Source organism: Telopea speciosissima, chromosome 2 (genome assembly GCF_018873765.1).
Source record: "Telopea speciosissima isolate NSW1024214 ecotype Mountain lineage chromosome 2, Tspe_v1, whole genome shotgun sequence".
Taxonomy (NCBI): domain Eukaryota; kingdom Viridiplantae; phylum Streptophyta; class Magnoliopsida; order Proteales; family Proteaceae; genus Telopea; species Telopea speciosissima.
This window is the reverse complement of record NC_057917.1, coordinates 6,089,920-6,110,621: the sequence shown is the minus strand read 5'-3', so window position 1 is coordinate 6,110,621 and position 20,702 is coordinate 6,089,920. Positions and strand designations below refer to the sequence as shown.

At 38.8% G+C, this 20,702-nt stretch overlaps 1 protein-coding gene across 5 annotated transcripts; it reads right to left on the bottom strand.

Moving 5' to 3' along the window:
* LOC122651451 lies at positions 1 to 13,038 on the bottom strand. 5 transcript variants are annotated; one of them, XR_006331459.1, is made up of 4 exons: positions 12,668 to 13,038; positions 8,107 to 12,455; positions 3,221 to 3,288; positions 1 to 294 (listed from the first exon to the last, which is right to left on the bottom strand). XR_006331459.1 is itself a non-coding variant. In XM_043844835.1 (3 exons), the coding sequence occupies exon 2, from the start codon at positions 12,341 to 12,343 to the stop codon at positions 8,156 to 8,158; it is 4,188 nt and encodes a 1,395-aa protein (XP_043700770.1). In that variant the 5' UTR covers positions 12,344 to 12,455; positions 12,668 to 13,038; the 3' UTR covers positions 3,041 to 3,288; positions 8,107 to 8,155. The 5 variants fall into 5 exon arrangements, 3 of the variants coding, with proteins under 3 accessions (XP_043700770.1, XP_043700771.1, XP_043700772.1); XR_006331460.1 differs by lacking the exon at positions 1 to 294 and adding an exon at positions 2,946 to 3,038; XM_043844835.1 differs by lacking the exon at positions 1 to 294 and having other exon boundaries at positions 3,041 to 3,288.
* Positions 13,039 to 20,702: the final 7,664 nt, after the last annotated feature.

Genomic DNA, 20,702 nt, shown 5'->3' with positions numbered 1-20,702 from the left:
TAAAAGAATGTTTAGTTGCCATGCCCGAGACCTAATTGCAGTTTGAAGATTAAATCTATCATATAGAAAAGCAGGTAAACCACCCAACCAGACACAAGAAAATCATGACAATGTAAACACCCCTATGACCAGTGCCTCTACCTGTCGTACATGGACGGTGGGAGCTCTGCCTTTTTGGAAGTAGCCTAATATTATGCAAGTTTTGGATGCACATCTCACAGGTGGACCTGTTCACTTTCCAACTCCCATGTATGCTCCAATAGAAGAGTTTCACCTCCGCATTGACTACACATTCTGCAAGACATGGAGATTAATTGATTGATATGGAGAACGAACAATACTATAAAGTGAACTCGACCATTTTATTACAAAGCATGTCAGTTAGACCTCTACCATTAGTACTCTGAATGTCCCTCCCAAACTTCAAATAGAAAGCAGAGCCAGATCAACAAGACCCAACTGGTTGCAAGGGCCCGAGAAGTATTAGAGTAGCACAATGACCCCCCCCCAAAAGCCCCTTAGCTCTGCATGTCCTCTAGCTTCATGAGCAATGTAATGGATGTCCATCGTGAACTAAGGCTCGATAGAATGCAAATATTTTCTTGATTAGTCTCCTTTCAGCATCAAAGAGCAGCAGTTGCAAGTGTGAGAAGGCAGGATTAGCTTGGGGAAGCAACCTCCAAAATCCTTGCAAATAAATCACACCTAATCTAACAACTGAAAGAAAATCTGAATAGGAGCCCTGTAATTTCTAGGAGTTTTTATTTCCATGTCAAGAATTCCATAAGTGGAATAATGTTCAATACTAATCTGTCCAACACTTGATGTGTCTGGGGAGGGGAGGGGAGGGAAGGGGAGAGAGAGAGAGAGAGAGAGAGAGAGAGGGTCTAGACTCTAGACAACAGCTTCATAAAATAGAGATATTCAAACAGTAAAAGCCAGAAGCATTGTACAACCAAGAACTGGACAGGTCAACATCAGAAGAGAGTTTTACTACAATTATTTGTTTATTTATTGACATCCATCACAAACAATCAAGATCAGAACACTTAACAGTCATGATAAAACCAACCATTGCATTATCATAACCTTAGAGAATGTATCATACAAATAGATCCTCATTCCAATAGTTCACACTCAAAAGAAAGATTAATTTGTTCACAGTTTTATATCTTTCTCACTAACAGATTTTAGTTTTCAATAATCCAAACAGTATTTTGGGAAAACGAGCAAAAGTACAACCATGGTACATCCCACCATAATCAATACTATTGTACACTTACTCAATTTTGAAGAAATTTTACCAGTTGTGAGTAAATTTGTAGACGTGTCTATGCTTCCCGCCTCAGCTTTAAATCCTTTGTAAATTTTGTTCTCATCAACAGAGATCATATTTCTAGATTCACAAGTTAATCGTACAAACTTTCCACTAGACAAAAAAATATCAATTGATGCAGTCATTAAACTTTAAAAACGCAATTTAGTATTAACATCTAGTATTGACAAATAAAAGATGTAGAATGCAGTAACAATGGTATATTGCAACCGCAGCTAAATGCATGTGCAATAGGAAACAAACTATGATTTGTATTTACCAAAAGATATTTGGTCAGTTTTTCGAGGGGCATTTGTGTCACCATTCTTGACGAGTTTACCCCTCAATGAATTATATTCATCTGCCAAATCCTTCAACTTACTAGAAGCATGATATAGTGCATCTATTATCATGCAACAGTATCCCATTACGAACCACTGGTACTTGCCAATGTAAAACCCTACATCATCATCATAATAATAGAGCAATAATAATAATAATAAGGAAAAATTGCCATTTCACATTCCAATGAAGATAAGCTTAGCTTAGTGGCCTACCTAATTCTGCCACATGGCAAAATGATGAATTAATTTCCACCGTTGGATAGACAGTGGACAGTCTGGATAGGCCACTTGTCAAATTTCGTACTCAAAATCAACCATTATCCCACCCCCATCATAATAATAGAACAATAATAATAATTAAGGAAGATTGCCATTTCACAGTTCAGTGTAGATAAGCTTACCTTTGTGGCCCACCAAATTCTGCCAAATGGCAAAATGATGAGTTAATTTCCACCGTTGGATAGACAGTGGACAGTTTGGATAGGCCACTTGTCAAATTTCATACTCAAAATCAACCATTATTCCACCCCATGTATTGGCATGCATCACCGTGTATGTCAATGCAGCCACAATACTCTGACCACCAGTGTGCATTCTACCATAGTCTTGGATTTTAAAGGCTCTATTTTGCCACCTGGCAAACTCTGTTTGTTAAAACTTGACATGTGAGCAGACCTAGGGTCCTACCTATCAACAAAATTTTAGCCCCATCAGACATGCCACGTGGCAGATTTTTGGACTGACCAGATAAGCTTATCTATCAGGCCAACCATATATAATAATAATGTGAATTATCATTGTCACAACTCAAAAGGGTCTGTTATTATTCCAAATGTCACAAGGTATGTATTCTGACATGTGGACAGATGATGTGTCCATTCCGACTGTTGGATAGAGAGGACATGGTCTAGATTAATTAACATGCATTGAATTGTTATATTAAAAAGAACTGTTTTCACCATCACATTTAAAAAAAAAAATTCTTGATTTCACTGCTCTAGACACGAGTCCACCGATATTCTAACACAGTTTAAGAACTGACAAGAGGATGACAATAATCCACAAATCCCTGACTTGTAGGTGAATCAGCTGATTAAATGTGATAAATATGAGAATGTAAAACATACTAAAATGAAGGAATGGATAATGAGAGTGAGAACAATCCATGCCCAAGGTCCTCAAGATGTCCTAAGGAGCACTTGTCAGCTCTCGGTGGAAGAATTAACCTCCCAACAGTAATGCATCTACTCCGCAGAAAAATCTAAACTAATGAGCCTGCTTGTTTCCATAACAAAAAATGACAACCTTATCTGATCCCAATATAGCAACTAAGCCAATCTGATGCAGTATTATGTTGATGTAGCATACTGCCAGCCTTGCTAACTCAAAAGGAACAATACACTATTCAAAAAATGATTTAAATATTTTCCTATAAAACATTATTTACGGGATGAGAAGGCAAGATAATATTCCAACTATGGATAATATGTTTGGCCTCAACAAGTTGCACTTGCTATTTTACAATGTCACTGTAAAAGAATATACATGTAAAATACCACACCTCCAATGTACACACATGCACCTCAAATGGAGATGATCATGCCTTGTAAATTCGCTGAACTTCTATTCCTGCAATACATGCTAACATTAGAATACAAGTAAATGCATCGTGCATCATTAACTAATTATTACACACCCCAAAATGAATGCAAGATTTTATTTCCGATGAATGTGAGGAAGACAAAGGTTAGGAAAAAAAGAAACAGAGCAAAATAGATCAATCAATAAGTAAAACAGCTGAAGAGAACTGAAAAACTAACAAGAACCTTCAGCTCTCTGATTAGTTACACTGGCCTGTCTATTTATAATTTTAAGGTAAACACAGGTACGTGGAGTGTTATTTAGAGTCTTAAGGTAAACACTGGTACGTGAGAGTGTTTATTTACAAATCTTAAGGTAAACACAGATATGTGGAGTGTTTATTTACAATCTTAAACACAGGTACGTGAAGTGTTAAATACAATCTTAAGGTAAATACAGGTACATGAAGTGTTCATTTACAACCTCAATGTAAATACAAGTATGTAGAATCCCTCTCTCTCTCTCTTACATGCGTCAGAAAGTCAATTAATCAGAAAAAGACAGATTATATGACATAATTGCATTGACAAATCCCATAGCAATATTCTTGGCAAGCTTGGCCAACATCACATTAGCTGTATAGACTCCACAAGAGAACAAGATGCTCACCGACACGGCCAATTCTCAGCCTTGCTTTTCTCTAGCATACAAAATAATCTCCAATGAATTTAATTTTTTATGCTTTTTTGCCAACTTAAAGCATTAAAATCACCTTCCATCATGACCTTCGCCATATTAAGCTCCTTGGCAATTATGAAGGCCATCATAAAGAGTTAAGGCTCATCCTAGTTGCAAACATGTGAACCAATTGGCCAGTAAAAATTCTACCACAATGATCACGAGACAATCTCAACCCAGGTATCCCAAGGAAGTTAAGTTTTAAACACAGCACCCATCAGCATTGAATGTAGCCTCATTCACAATGGGAGGTTGCCATGCCATTTCAATGTCAAATATGTAACAAGAGTATTATTCACCATGTCAATAACTCAAAATTCCATTTGAGGCTTCAAGAGATCTGAAGATAAGACCTATCATTTCCACAGTTTGACAAAGTCAAGAAGAACCATTTAAAGAAAAATAACCTACTTCACACATAACCAGTGTCAGGGCGTATGATTCTCCAACTAAGAATTAAAATTAAGGTTATATATAGGCAAGGGATTTAGGGTTAATATGGAAAATCAGAAATTTGAGTTTCATGGGAATTGAAGAATAGGGTTTGAAATGCAATGGGGTAGATTAGTAGATATGCCAGAAGTTCTGAATGCTAAGTCTAAGTTGATAGAGTTGATGGTTTTGGATGAAAAACTAAGACTTCAATGGAGAAAGATGATTTGCTGTAGGTCATTGGCCGATGTAGTAGAGAAATCAACTGGTAAATGATCAGCCGGTTGCTTAGTCATTTACATATATAAATGGAATGGCCAAAACAAGTCAAATGGTTTTTACCAGTCAGGCAATGAGTACCAAGTCCAGAGTCTACTGACTAGGTAGGTGATGTAGTTCAGAAGAACAAGAAACCAGCATCAAACCAGACCATCAAACTGAACCAGAATGGCAAAGGAATCAAAATGGATTTGTTTCTGAAATTATTTTTAAAAAATCTCAAATGAACTCCGTGTACTTTTCTACTGCAGAACTAGAATAGGACGAAAACCTTACAAAAACAAACAAAATTCAAGAGAAAGGAGAAGAAGTTTCAGATTAAAGATATTGTCTGTTAGGCCCCAAATTTACAGCACTAAGAGTTTTAAAAACTTCAGCATTGATTTTCGAACTAAGGACATGATTAGAAAGCAAGGTGGAGTAGATTGTTTTTGGAGATCTATGGGGCCAAATAAGGCCTGAGGAAATAGAGTAAATTATTTCTCTGAACAAACATTTAAAGAAATACCTGTAATACAAGAGGAACAAGGATTTCATACAATCCCACATTATGGACCCTTGTAAGACTAAAGATTCTTAATATCACCCTATGACCACTTAGTGCTATGTTTAGATTTATTTATGGCGTCAAACTGACCCAAGCACTAAAACGAAGCAAGGAATCCGTACCAGGACCAAACAAGAGCTAGAACTGATCACGGGCCGGTATGGAAGAAGATGGGAAAACCCTGGGGTAGAAGATCGCACACGCACACAGCCACACAGGCTCTTCACAAACACTTTATTATTCCATTCTTCAAATCTGTGATTTCATCCAAATACAAACTATTTAAAAGAAGAAAACTCAACTAGAAAAGGAAACCTAGTAAACTTGGAAACAGCTTTACAAAGAAACAACACCTTAAGATTTCTAACCAACTCAAACACTTGCAAACGTATCCCTAAAATAAAGTGAATAAAATAAAAGATATTATCTTCCTAAATAAAATAAATTCTAAAACCCCACTAGACCAAAGACCCAAATTGGATCTGGTTCATCTCCATCTGGATACCCAACTGGGTTTGGGTCGATCCAAGGTAGTGCACCTACATCAATTCCCTTGGTGTTGAGAAAAACTCGTCCACCAATTTGGTAAAACGAGAGAATTAGCAACAATTGATTGGCATCCACAACTATCAGCTTTGATGGGGCGATGATCCAGCACATCTCATGATCAACCATCACGATCTTCTGATGGTCGCTAGCGAACGACGTCTCTTCGATAAGAATCTGATTGTGGGGTTTCACAATTGAAATCTGACCGTCGATCAATTCTTCAATTGCAACCTTGATCAGACTGTGTACTTCAGTTTGATCGTTGCTTTCGTTGACCCCATTTTCTTCCACATCTGATCCACCTTCTGAAGATTGTATCATGCTTGACATCTTATCATAGAAGTTGTTGTTACTATTGGCAAGCTCTCGAAAACCTATCGTCAAATTAAAAAGTTTTGTTTGCAATTTACAGAACCCATCGCTAATCGAAAGGAGCAATTCGTATCGATCAACCTCCATGATGTAGTGGGTTTATGATATAAATAGCAGAATTGTAATTTATTGGACTGTAAACTAAAGAAAAGAAGTGTGGAGTACGTAGGGATGGGGACTGGGGAGGGGTAAACTTGGAAGAAAATAAAATAAGAATAGAAGGGAGGGGGCAATTCTGGAAAGAAAAAAAAAAGAATAAAGGAAGGGTAAGGGGGAGTAATCTTGGAACAAAAGATAATAAAGTTAGAATTGGACTAAAAGGGGGAGGGCAGTTTAGGAAACAAACAAAAGGGGACAAGAGAAGGATCATGGGGTGGGGGTTACCGTCTTCTATTGGGACTGTGACTAAACGCCGAAGTAGCTGCTGTGAGCTGTGCAACAGAGGAAGGGGGGAAGACGTGATGAGCTCTTCTACCAGCGGAGGATCTGGTGGAGAAAAGGGCGGAAGTCTCACTCTTCGACAAGAAGTTCGAACCCAGAAAGAGAGAGGGTAGGGAAGAAGATGGGAAAACCCTGAGAAGAAATCAGAGTTGCAGGGTAGAGAGGAGATCACAATAGAAAGAGACGGGGGGGGGGGAGAAGAAGATCGCACACAGCCACACAGGCTTTTCACAAACACTTTATTATTCCATTCTTCAAATCTGTGATTTCATCCTAATACAAGCTATTTAAAAGAAGAAAACCCAACTAGCAAAGGAAACCTAGTAAACTTGGAAACAAACTTTAACAAGGAAATAACATCCTAAGATTCCTAACCAACTCAAACACTTGCAAATGTATCCCACTTTCCAAAATAAAATAAATTCCTAAAATCCTACTAGACCAAAGACCCAAATTGGATCCGGTTCATCTCCATCTGGATACCCAACTGGGTTTGGGTTGATCCAAGGTAGTGCACCTACATCAAGAACCCATTCCAAATATAAAAAAAGGGCTTACCCAGTGCATGAAGCTCCGGCCACTGCGGGGTCTGGAAGGGGCAAATGTACACAATCTTACCCCATGCTTCGCAGGAGAAGATGTTTCCAAGTTTTGAACCCGCAACCACACAGGTTGCAATAGTTCAACTAACCGTTGTGTCAAGGCTCACCCACTAATTCCAAATATACTACTGATTTAACAAAATAGAAGAAATTAATGTAAAGCAGCTACAGACTCATTTAACCCAACCACCGCATAGTTTCACCTACTCTCAATCATTAGTGCAGTTCATTCGGACTTGGAGATGGCTGAACAGTCTTACATGGGACAATTAACCCATGGCTTGTTCCCATAAATGGCTGGCTCCAATCACATGGAGCACTACAAACAACATAATAGACTAAACTATACATGGCAATTAAAAATTATTAAGGGAGAGAGAATGGAGGAAAAGAGCAAGTAATATACTGCAATCCTCTCCCAAACAAAACAAATAATATTCCAAATTGAAATTACATACCAATAGTATGATGAACTACAAATAGTTCACCTGAGGAGAGATGGTTCATATTAAACTTCCAATACATAAACCACCACACATTTAAGATTCCTAAATGTGCTGCTGCTATAATTATGTACCTACATTTTATTCTTTAAATAAAGAATAATAATAAAACAATAACTCATGATATACCTGAGGAGGTATGGAGTATATTGGGGAAAAGGAGAGGGGGCAAAAAGACATAATTTGGCATACTGATCCAATAAAATATCCAGTAAATGATGCATACTGCAACAACAGCCACCACACAAGTCTATTAAATTCTGTTCTGGTACACCAGTTCCATGCATACAAACCCATGTATAGGAATCAACTAATATACCTAAATTTTACACTTCTAAAAGTAGCAAGTCCAAGAATATATTGATAATCGAAAAGTAAGAAATATAATAAAATTCGGGGCTACCTGGACAGATCCCGGAAAACCAGGTACTTCACTATGGGATCAACATTCTTCAAGATAAGCCTGCACTCAAGAGACCAAATGGCCTTTCTCTACTAAATGTTTCATCATCAAAATCTTCATTTGTAGAATTTTCTTGACACAACATCTTGTTTTCCCGAGCTTCCCAACCCAGATGCATGCCACCTTGTCCAGAGCCAGCATAGGACTCAACATTATCCTCTATTTTTTGCTTAGAATCATCATTATATCCAAGCTCTGTTCTCCTCCCTTCATGAATAGGCGCTGGTTCAACATTGAGATCAGAGCCCAAATCATATCCAGGGCCACCTGCAATTGGCTCCCCAGACCCATGATAAGAGATGTTCAGCGGCCCAGGGTCTAATTGCTCTGTACCATCTTTCCTTTGCCTTTTCCATTTCTTCGTAGATGAGGTTCCATCATCTTCAAAATCTTCTTCTTCTCTTTCTCTGTGTAAATAAACCCATAACTTCCTATCTCCATCAAATTGCACACAAGGATCACGTTCATAGTGCAGACGATCCAGGGCTCCACTAACAACTTGGTTAATTTGTGCATCAGAGACATTTTCCACTATGTACTGTGAATCTCTTATCAGGGTACAAACATCTGCTCGGGTGCCAATACTTCCAGGCAACCGGGCAGCTGCATCCCTCACAAGACAGAGAATCGTAACATGAGGTGGCCGATCAGGCTTAAGCATAAAATGATCCCGGGCTTTGGATGTTGGCTTACCACCACACCTTCTCAGAGGAGCAACAATAGATTTTCTACCATCAGCAGCAGTGTATGAAAAGGCCCTGTCTGGAACAGAGTACCTAAGAAGTTCCTCCTTCCGAAAGTAAGCCCTCACTTCTTCAGAGCTTGGGCTGATAGTGGTGAGACTCTTCTGAGCTCGTAGATCTCTAAACCTCTCCTTCTCATCCAAGTTTGGCTGCATTAATGTCACAGGGGGAGCAGGAAGGCTTCCTATTTGCTGAAGAGTTTCCTGACCGCTTTTCAGCCAGTTAGCAAACGAATCAACCAACTTCACAAGCATCTTGTGAGGAAGAGCCCAAGCCTCAGAAGATGTTTCTTCTTCAGCAGCCTCAAGGTCTGATGAGCTATCAGTATGCGGTCCAATCCAGGACCAACTTTTTGTTGATTTTTCATAGCAGACAAGCGGCTTCCAACCCTTTGCTCCCAAAGGGGCTGTTTTGGATGAAAAAACCTTCAGTACTCCTCTGACCAAATCCTGCAGTGGCTCCTGTGTTTCAAGAATACAAGGATCTCCAGGGTTTGATCTCACACGGTTGACAATCTCTTGAACAGTGAGAGAGGGCAAGGTCTTCTGTACCACAAGTTCTGAATTATTCGTATCCACATTAGTTCTTTCATGCTTTCTGCTCTGCTCTTCATTATTAGATTTACGTCTTCCATCAGTCCTGCTAAGATGGTTGTCAAGCTCTGAGCTATCTTCGGCATTACGAGTAATCATTGCCATGCGAACTGCAGAAAGAAGATGTATAATGGAGAAAGAGAAGCCAGTGTGAACAGTTGGTGTGATCAAAGTAAATGGCTTCTTTGGTGGTTTTACATCTGCCTCTACATCCATAGCCCCCCTTTCCGAAACCAGTGGCTCAGAATTTTGAATAGCCAAAGAATCTGTTTCAGCCTCCACTTTCCGTTTTCCACGTTTCTTCAAGGATGTCGGATCTTCAACCTGCTGTTGAGGACTAGACTGCATTTGATCAGATTCATTTGGTCCATCCATGTATTTCACATCAGTTTTGCCCTTCCGCTTCTTGGAGTTGCAGCCTAACAAAGACAAATTTGATCTTTCATGACGATCACTTAAATGAGCTTTAGAGTTTTGACCTTTCTTCCCTAACTTATTGGTTAATCCATGATCAGACACCAACCTCTGTTTTAGATGCAAATTGTTTTTCTCCTCATTAATGTAATCATGCATGTAATTTGACCGAGGCACAGAATAATCATGATCGACTTTTCCTTTATGCTTTCTCTCTGGAGGGTAGGCCTTTAATGACGGCAGGTGTAATCTTTCACCAGGTTCACCCTGCACATGGCCATTCTTCCCCAATTTGTAAGCTTTTTTCCCATCATCATCAGTTTTAGCGAAACCAGCATACCCACTCTCCTCAGAGATTCCCGTAACATTGGTGTGCATGTAACTTGAATTGCGTATCTTACCTTTTTGTTTCCCTTTTGATGGGTAAACATCTACGTCTGCCATACGCAACTGTTCAAGTGCCTCAGCATACTCCCTGTCTTTCCTCCCAAGTTTAATGCCCTTTTTAGGATCTGCTATTGCTTTCGTTGAAGTAGACCGATGACCCTCCACATCCCTTGGCCCTGGCTTATTTCTCAAAGGGTTGAATTCTTCTTCGCTGACCTGCTCTGATGAGTCTGACTCGGTTTCCTCACTTCGGGCATACATATTGGTGCTTCTAAGCTCTTCCATGTTAAGTCCTCCATTTAGTGAAGATTTTTTCTTGACCTTATCTAGTGATGCCTTTGTTCTATAATCAGAACGGAATACCATATCATCCATCTGGGTAGGAAAAGTTCTATGAGATTTAACTTTACGATCAAGACCCACACTGTTTTTACCAGTTTGAAACTCCTTCCCCATCTTCCACCTTTTGCCTTTAACACTCCATTCATCATGCTTAACAGGATAATCCACATCAAAGGCTTCTTCTTTCACTTTGTTGCGCTGAATGGACTCCCTCCCAACAGACCAGTCAGCTTGATTTCCTCTTCGTAACAGATGCTGTGATTGATCCTTTGTAGCCTTCATCTGATCTTTGGTAGCAGATTTCTGAACCTTCTGAGAATGCTTGGCCTTTGTCCCAGCAACTCGGGAATAATAATTATAAGAAGATTTTTCACCACTGGGTTTAGCTTTCAATGTTTCCAGTTCTGCCATCTGATTAAAACTCCTGCCCCTGCCATGAGAATGTAAATCATTTGGTATAGCCAGCGGTAAACCCATCAAACTTTCAGCAGCATACTCATCTTCAGTTTTGAACAATTTGGATTTCTTTCCCGGTTTGAACGAGCCAACTTTAGAAATTGTCGTGCCATGCGTTCGGTCTCTCAGGTGATCCATTTCATAGGGTGGTCCTTCTGCATCTTCCTCACCTCTTATCTGTCCCCTTGACCGTGGAGCAGAATCTGAATCATACCCTGAGACCTGATCTTGCCGTGGAAGAGCTAATGTCGGACGATAAGCCCTAGATTTACTTTTCAAGCCAGGCTGAATAGATGAAGGAAAGCGCCCCACAAACCCTTTCTCAGAAAGGGCCTTCGACCCAGCAAACTTCAAAATTCCTTTTGGATTTGACTTTCCATATTTTACAGGTTCCAGGGGCACAGGCCTTCCTCGAGAAGAATTATTCAAAGTCGGACTCACTGAGTATATATCACGACGACCTATCTTTGGCTTGAGCTTCATGTCCTTCAGTCTCTTGCCCCAGAAACCCTCACCAGATTCGTCCCTGTCTGAAGTATCAGTCTCCAATCCCCTGGCTTCCATCTTTTCATACATCAGACTTCTCTGACTTCTCATTATGTTCAAAACACGAAGCCTCTCTTCAATGCTGTATCCTGCACAATTTTCCCATGCATCCTTTATCTGAATAAGATTACCGACCATAGAGTTCTGATACTTGCGCAGAAGGTGGTAGTGTTCCCGCTTCTGGAAGAAATTCAAACCCTGCCTGTAAAGTGTTACTCTGGGTTCACATAGTCCCTCCTTCAACATATCAAAGAGCATGGCCACTGGGCTTCCAAAATGGAAGTTGTTGCCAGAGAAGAGCTCTTTCAATGTACGCATAAAGGTCTCCTGGTCCATATCAGGAAGATATTCCGCAAGGGAAAAACGATCCTCCTCAGTCAAGCAATTGTTCCACGCATCCAATGTGAGAATTTCCCCCAAATCCGGAAGATCATAGAGCTCGTATGGAATACTACAGTTACCGCCACCAAGTTGACAAGATTCTTCCCCAATTTCCCCCAATTCTGACATATCGAAGTCGTCAGAACCAGCTCCAGAGTCCACACCGTCTTCGTCTTCATCATCATCATTATCAGATTCTGACGTAGAGCTTCGCTTGCGAAGTTCATCCTCATCAGTCGACATACTGTCTCTACTCACAGGAGAAAACTCTCCATCCAATTTCGAAACCCTAAAGTTATTCTTTACAATCGCCATAAATGAAGCACAAAAAACGAGAGCAGCAGTCTCTGCAACAGTATAACAGTTCTTGGCCTTCTAACCAAACTCGACTGATCAACCTCTACATAAGCAAAATCCAATAAAAAACCTAGGTAAAAAATACAAAAACAAACAAAATACTCTTAAAAAGAGAGAAGAACAATCTAACACCACAATGCAACATGACTGACAATTCGAAAACGAAAGGAACCGCGAAAAGGAAGTTCTAGAACCTAACTTAAGCTTTCAGCTGATTAATAAAGGTAATTCTTTTTTTTTTTTTTTTTTAAACAGAACAAAGTGGAACCGATAGAATAATACCTAATTCGACACTCGAAGAGCTACACGGTCGACAACGAACAGAGGAAGTTCAGATCTTCAACCGGAAAACGAACCTCGATCCAGAGATAAGCACGGAACTAACGGAGACATCGATGGCTAGACCCTTCTCTCGCATCTCTGAAAACCCTAAAACCAGAAGAAGCAGAAAAAGGTGGAGAGGCGGACGAGGCAGTTATAAGTTGGAGAGAATGAGACGACGAAGACGACGAGGACGTGGAGGACTATCCGTCGTTCGATTGGGATAGAGAGAGCGACAACACATGAAAAGACGAAAAAAGGCAGGAAGACTGAAAGAGAGAGAGAGAGAGAGAGAGATCGTGTGTGTTCGTGCGTGTGCGAGAAGAAGAAGAGAGAAGCGTGTGTCAGCTACGCAGAGGCAGAGAGAGAGAGACAGAGTCGTAGGGAGACGGCGACTCGGCACCCAAGTAGAGACCGTTGCAGGGATAGCGGCCCACGGAGGCAGATCTCGGCCGGGTTTTCTTAATTCCCGGCCGTTAGATCTGACCCATACCTTTGAAATTACAATGCTCTCCCAGCTTTAGTCATTATTTTGACTGAAATACCCTTATTAAAATCCAATTTTACAGAAACCCCCTCTAAATATCAGTATTTTACAAAAACACTCGTTTCTGATTGATTATTCTTCAAAATGGGGAGTTTATGGTAATTTCAAGCTTAGTGGTTTCGACTTTTCGAGTTCCCCCGGCGTTGGTGGGACAAGCGGAAGCTGAGGAACTCTTGGAATTGGATAACATCATACTTCAAAGTGTTTTGTTCCACGTGTTAAATCTAGTTTTTTATTTTATATTTTTATGGGAAAAAACTAAAAAGCCAGAACGCTAGCCCAACGATTTTTTTCATTATTGTGGGAAACTTTCCGTTGGAAGGAAATCTTCTTTTTGTTTCCTAACTTTTTATGATATATATGACTTTCATCCTGCCATTAAGAGTGCATAGAAGGGTATTTATAGAAGTAAAAATACACATGTCATTATCTAATTGTATGTGTATATATTGTATACATGTATGAGTAGGTGATTCGAATTCAAGTTTACCATTTTTTTGGAGGGGGGAGAAGGCACAAAAAAAATTTCTCGAACGGGAGCTGTCCTTAGGGCGCATGTCAAAGGACGGTGTCACACAAACATTGTAGGTGAAGAGTATTACTTGCGCATAGGTGGAGAGGATCCAGACAACCATTTCAAAAATTGAAATTGGATTGATTGAATTGGCCATGAATAATTCGATTTTGGATATTTCAGAATGATCGATTCTTGGGTTTTTTAGACCGATTTCAATGGATTCTAATCTAATCTTGAATTGAAACGATAATGACTCATTTGACCCTTGACTCCAAGTTTAAAATCCTTGATCCGAACTCAATTCAAATATGTTCATCCTACAAGAGACTAAGCAAAGAGAACAACTTTGGATCAACTTGAGGAACTGATTTTGCCTTCACAAAATTTTGGGAACACCATGCACTCTATCAATTTGACTCCTCTACTTCTGCCTATCCCTACTGTCGTGTGCGCCCCACGCACAAGCAAGGCAGAATGTACCGCCTTATCCCTGCCCGAGCCGGGGTAAGGCGAGGCAATACTTTTCGCCATGCTTGTGTGTGGGGGTGCATGACAGTACCGGGCAGGCAGAAGTAGAGAAGTTGGATCCTGCACTCTATTACTTTCGTCACGAAAGTAGTTTCGAATTGGGAACAATGGGCCATTAATCGGGGATAATAGACCAAAACCTAAAAACCTAATTTGGATCGCCTTGAATCATAATCAGTCTCCACCAATTCTTATTCGATTCGACCGATCCAATCTCGATTCCTAGAAGCGTGCTCATGATTTGAGGAATTGAGTATTAATAGAATAGTGATTCTTTTCTTTTTTTTTTAAAAAAATTCCCTTGTCTGATTGACCATCCACTTGTTAATCATTCCTTGAAATCTTTATTTTTTAAGAAATTTTTGAAACTTTGTTTTGTCTCCATGGCCAACTCATCGAGCATGAAACTAGGCATATGAACAGGACTATTGGCTTTGCTCCTCCAAAATATTAATGTTCCTCTTAATTTTTCAAGTGACAATTATAAGACTATACTTGAAAGCCTCTTCTTATGTTGGAATGTAGAAAACAAAAGCCCATCATTTTAATTATAATCAAACCAAATTAATCAAAATTCAAGTACATATCTCACCTTTATTCTTCCATAGAATTCTATGGGGGATTTTTTACTCTCTATGTACATCTATATGTTATTCGAGGAATGTATTTCCGTTACAACCTGCAGGTGCAACTGGGTGCAACTGGGATGGGTTTTTTAAGACCCCAATCCAACCCAGGTCCCTTTACGGCAGCTCAAGCTAGCCCATCCTCAGGTCAAGCTCGGATATCTCAGTCCAGACCCAACCCTGTCAATCACAACCTAGCCTAGCCTTGATTGACTATGGTTTGTGTTGAGTTGGCCTTGATTAATCCTGGCAGCACTTATGTATGAAATAAGGGAAAAGGTTGGGCACACTGCTGGTGTATCGTAAGCTAGTGCCCACTCTCTCTCTCTCTCTCTCTCTCTCTCTCTCTCTCTCTCTCTCTCTCTCTCTTCCCCCTTTGAAATGACTCATGTCCCTTCTTTATGATACCCTATCCCACACCTCCATTGGTATCGCGCGCTAGTTTATAGCACATGCGCGGTGTGCCTATCCCTCTTTCATGATATAATAATTTTTAACTATATATTACATATAAATATTTGTGTTATATATCAGTCAATTCTTCTTGCAGCGATGGAATGTTAAGTGATCCTAAAATAGATTAGATGTCAAAAACGGAATTGGATTTGCTACACTTGCTTAACACACTATGTCTGCTTGAGCATCAGGCTGTATTATTTCAGCCCAGGCCGCCCTGTCAAGCACAACCCAGTCTAGCCTTGATTGACTCAGGTTTGTGCTGAGTTGGCCTTGATTATTCATGACAGCACTTGTGTATGATATAAGGGAAAAGATTGGGCACACCGCTAGAGTACCATAAGCTAGTGCCCATTATGTCTATCTCTCTCTTCCCCCTTTAAAATGACTCATGTCCCTCCTTTATGATACCCTATCCCACACCCCTATTGGTGTTGCCCACTAGCTTACCTTACATTGGCGATGTGCCTAGCTATCTCTCTTTCATGATATAATTATGTATAACTATATATTACATATAAGTATTTGTGTTCTATATTATATATAATTATATATTTTATATAGAGAACTAATGAACTATGCCTAGACATGGTCCGGCCTATAAATCTCAGCTTTGGCCTAGCCGGCGGGTTGAAAAGCCTGACCTAGGCTATATAGGGCTCAAGGAGGACTTGGGTGGGCTCGGGCTCATTGGACTAAACTTGCACCCCCTCGATTCTCAGTCCATTAACATCATAATTGAGGAAGGACATGGGATGGGAAAAACCCACCTACTATCAATTAGGAAAGAAACAACCCTTATTTTTCTAGGTAATGTTTATGCCAATCAACCTCCTCATTTTTGGATAATACCCAGGTGGAGGCTGGATCTTTGATTTTTTTTATCATGAGAGAGGGTTCTCTAAGCAAGCAGCGTAGAGAAACGCACCAATGAGGTGCAATAAAATGGTAATGTATATTGGAGGGCAACGAAGTCATTTCATGTAAAAATGAAAGAGATAGACACATATGTACTCGCGTACCCCACCCACACCTCAAATAACCTTTTCCTTTCTATTATATAAGCCATCCAATTCAATTAGTAATAGTCTAGTTGGGCTAAGACTAGCCGTTTCTTGCTTTTTTTTAATAGAAAGTGACTTCCATCTAATTAGATGTATTAATTTGAGTGATTCATCAAGTCAAAATTTTGGATATCTTATGTTAAGGAGGAGTTTAGCTTTTGCTCTTGTTTTTTTTTTTTTCCATATAAGTAGATCTGAAAATGTTGTGGCTCATTCTATTTCTAAATGGGCCACTTCTTATCCTCGTAGAGGGTTTTGGGAGTCCTTTCCTAAGGAGCTTCTTTCCTTTGTAAAGCAGTTCTTGCCTGTTTTGGCTTAATATATGTCCCCCACTCGCCCTTGATCTTTGCCAAAAAAAAAAAAAATCAAAATTTAAGACTTAGTCATGATTTATATAGGTTTGATAAGGCAAAAAAATGTGCGGTGACTTGGACCAAATAAATTTGGGTGAAGAAGATTATTCTTGCCAACTATTTTCTCTCCCTTTTTTTTTTTTTTTTTGGAAAATTTTAAAGAACCATTAATAAATGAATTGTATAAAAAAAAATTAAAGAACATTCCCAGTTTTTATATTAGTATAACTCAAAAAATATCTAATTCTATCAAATAACCCTTCACAAAACATCTTAAATGTTTGAGTTCGCAAAAGGACAAATTTTATTTTTTTGGGAAACGCTAAAGGACAAAATTAACTTTCAAAGAATCGTTAATCTTTTTTCTTTTTTGGTAAAAAAAAGAATCGTTAATCATAAAAAAAATATTTTACAAAGTTCTAGCTCTTATGCCTTTCATAATTTTGATTAAAAGTAAATGATGTTACTAACAAAATGAATAAAGCATTTTCCTATTAGAAGTATCATCAAGGGGGTTTTGATACTTTTAAATGAATTAACAATTGAAATGCATCAAAAAAAAAATGGTATGATAGATTAAAAATTATACGAATTTTCCCCTTTTCTGTTTGTGGGGGGGGGGGGGGGGAGGGGGAGGCCGGAGGGGTAGTTACTTAACATTGGGTTTTCTTGAAGATTCTTTCTATAAAGGGTTTTAAGATAAGCTTCGGAAGAGATTACGATTATGGAAAAGTAAGATTCTTTCTTATGCAGGATGACAGATGACTCGAACTCATTAGATTGGTAATGCAAAATTCATATATCTATTGGTCTATTGTTTTTGGGCTTTTGGCTTTAATCATTTCCAAGGTAGAATCCAGTATGCCTTCTTTTCTTTGGAAAGGATAGAAAAAACCCTAATTTCCCCCATCCTATTAATTGAGAAAAAGTTTGCTTTCCAAAGGAAGAAGGTGGACTAAGACTGCGTAGAGTCAAAGAATCTAACCTTGTAGGCATCATCAAACTTATCAGGTACATTGTGTCTAAAAAGACAAATATTTTGACAGGCCAAGTAAATTCAAGATACTTAAAGTCGGACTCTATTTGAACTACCACTTGTCCAAATGTTGCATTTTGGGCTTTGGAGGAAAATTCTAAAGTATAAACATCTTATCAGTGATACCATTCATTTAACTATTGATGATGGATGTGACACATATCTTTGGCTTGATAATTGACATCCAAATGGAGTGCTCATTTCCAGATATAGTGATCCGCACAAGATATGATGTTGTCTCTGATAGAATGGCTAAAGTCTTGTCCATTATTCGAGATTTATTTGGTACAAAGGTGTTGGTACTTCCAATAATTTGATTGAGATTTGGTCTTCTCTCTCTTCTTCTCTGATAAGATCTAGGGGGCGGTGACTTAATTCTATGGCTTTCAAACTCTTCAAAGAAATTTAGCTCTGTCTTTGCTTAAAATTTGATTATATCAAAATCTCTGAAGGTTCCTTGGTATAAGATTGTCTGGCAACATAGCTTCACTACTTGGTGTGCTCTGACATTATCTTTCCATACTCAAGAATTCCTCCATAAAAGTAATTTATCTATCTTGAATTGTTGTTTATGCCAGAACTCTCTATAAAATGTGGACCCCCTTTTTTTCTCTTGTACTTTTTTTAGATCTATTTGAAAAATGGTCATTAATAAGTGTTGGCCTTATTAAAGAACAGTCCATCCCTTTCAAAGAGAATTGAGATGGCTCTTAAAAAAATTCAATGATAAGTCGGTCAGTGATTATATTGAAAAGCTTACCTTTAATGTTGTCATTCGTCATGTTTGGTGGGAAGGAAATGAAAGAAGATGGACCTATGCATTGTAGAACAGATATAGGAAACCATTACTTTTGAGATAAAAAATAGGCTCCTCCCAATTCATTCAGCGAGTCTAGAAACTTTAAGAGATAGATATCTGTTCTACAAAAAAAAGAAAAAGAGATAGACATCTAGCCATTTGATTACACATATATTAATTAACTAGATCTCATAAGCATCCAACCAATCATTTAGGCATATATTTAATTAAATATAATTAGTTTAATTAGGGTTGCATAATGTACTTAACTAAGCCTCCAACACAGAACAAATCTACTTATTTCATTAATATGGCACAATGTAATGTAACTTAACAAAGCTAATGGTGTAGCTCATGGTGTAGGATTGGTGTAGTGGTCTTTATTACCTAGCTTAAGATTCTTTACCTTGTGACTTAGTTTAAAACTAATTAGTAAGAATTGGTTTATATAGAAGGAGACTGGCCTTCGGCCAGGCAGAACGGGTATCCAACACCTTCCCATCCCCTTACCTAACACCTATCTAGAATTATGGATAGACCTGAGCTTTCCATTGGATTTCATTCTTCTCCCTTGAATAGGAGAGACATTTATGGGTCCTAGATACTTGTCTAGGTGATGACTCCTCTTACCCATGTACTCTCTTGCGACATGAGAGGGTACCATAGTCCAAAACCTTGCAAGTCGGTTTATATGGATGCCCCCATCGGGTATATTTTTCATATACCTACTAGACTCGTATTTAAAGTATAAAAAATCGACTAGATCAAGAATCAGTTGATCGAAGACAACTAGTGTAGTTGATTGATGCCTTTCCAATCGAGCACATGCTCCCACACGATCACGGGTTCGACTATCCTGTCTTCACCTCGTTCCTTAAGGTACCCTTCTCTTTCCCTCCCCCGCCCCATCCCCCCCTCAGTCTCTAGTACTTGTACTAAGTCCTACATGTTAGATCGGTATACCCAAAAAAAAAAAAAAATTTGGCTAATTCATCAAATGAAACTACTGCCCAAGGTAAATCATTGCTTTGTGGTGAGGGGTTTCTAGGATATGTTTGTTGATGCGTGCATGCTTGGATTGGATTCTACAGTTTTGTTTTTTATTTAAGGGAAGTAGTTTGTCCGGGAGTGCTACCATGTGTCTATCTCTCTCCTCCTCAAAACAAGGGGGCAGAGGTGTCTTTTCATATGGGGAGGAGAGAGATAGACTCATGGGAGTGCTGGTGTAGGCCACACTCCTAGACAAAGTTCTTTTCCCCTTTATTTAAATACTTTCAATCCGACCCAACTTTTCTCCACCTATGGTAAAGAGAGTATGTCTTCTCATCCGACCCTTCCATTAGACTAGAGAAGGGTATTTAATTTGGACCATGAATAATAGGTGTGGGTGTCAATAATATACCTAGAGTCGAACCATAGTATCACATCACCATCGGCGACGATAAAAAGAAAACTTAATCTTTTTTAAAATCCAAGTATATGTTAAGAGGGTGTTTTGTACATGTGGAATCTTTGGCACTACAAGAAGCATAGTCTCTTGACCCTCAAGAGGGGCCGATCAAGTTTTCCTTTATCTTTCTCAACCAGTGATCTGACCGTATGATTAGACTCTTGAACCATCATTACACTCCTATCCTCTATTGATAGAGTCGAAATTATCCCTTCATACAATTCTGATGATGACAGTGACTATAACAAGGAGATTCTTCTATCACATGGGTGGACGGAAACTCAGTCTTAATCTCATTAAACTTTTGAATTTTAATGCGTTGAATATGAAAAAGTTCCCTCAAACATGCACAAGATATATTTTTTTCTTATTAAATCTAAAGATTTCATTGAGCTACTCTAAATTACATAATTGTCAATAGATAATGACAAAGTCAATATAAACAAAGGGACAATACAATGCATCCATTACAAAACCGACCAACAATTTTATATACAATCTCGTGATGACATATATCATTTTACTTCTATAAATATCGCCTAATATAGACCATTAAAAGTATATATAGAAGGATATTTATATTTATGAAAATAAAAGGACACATGTCTTCGTAAAAGCAC

What these genes read in the sequence shown, in the direction of transcription:
- LOC122651451 (XM_043844835.1), bottom strand. Translation starts at nt 12,343, where the DNA reads ATGGCGATTGTAAAGAATAACTTTAGGGTTTCGAAATTGGATGGAGAG.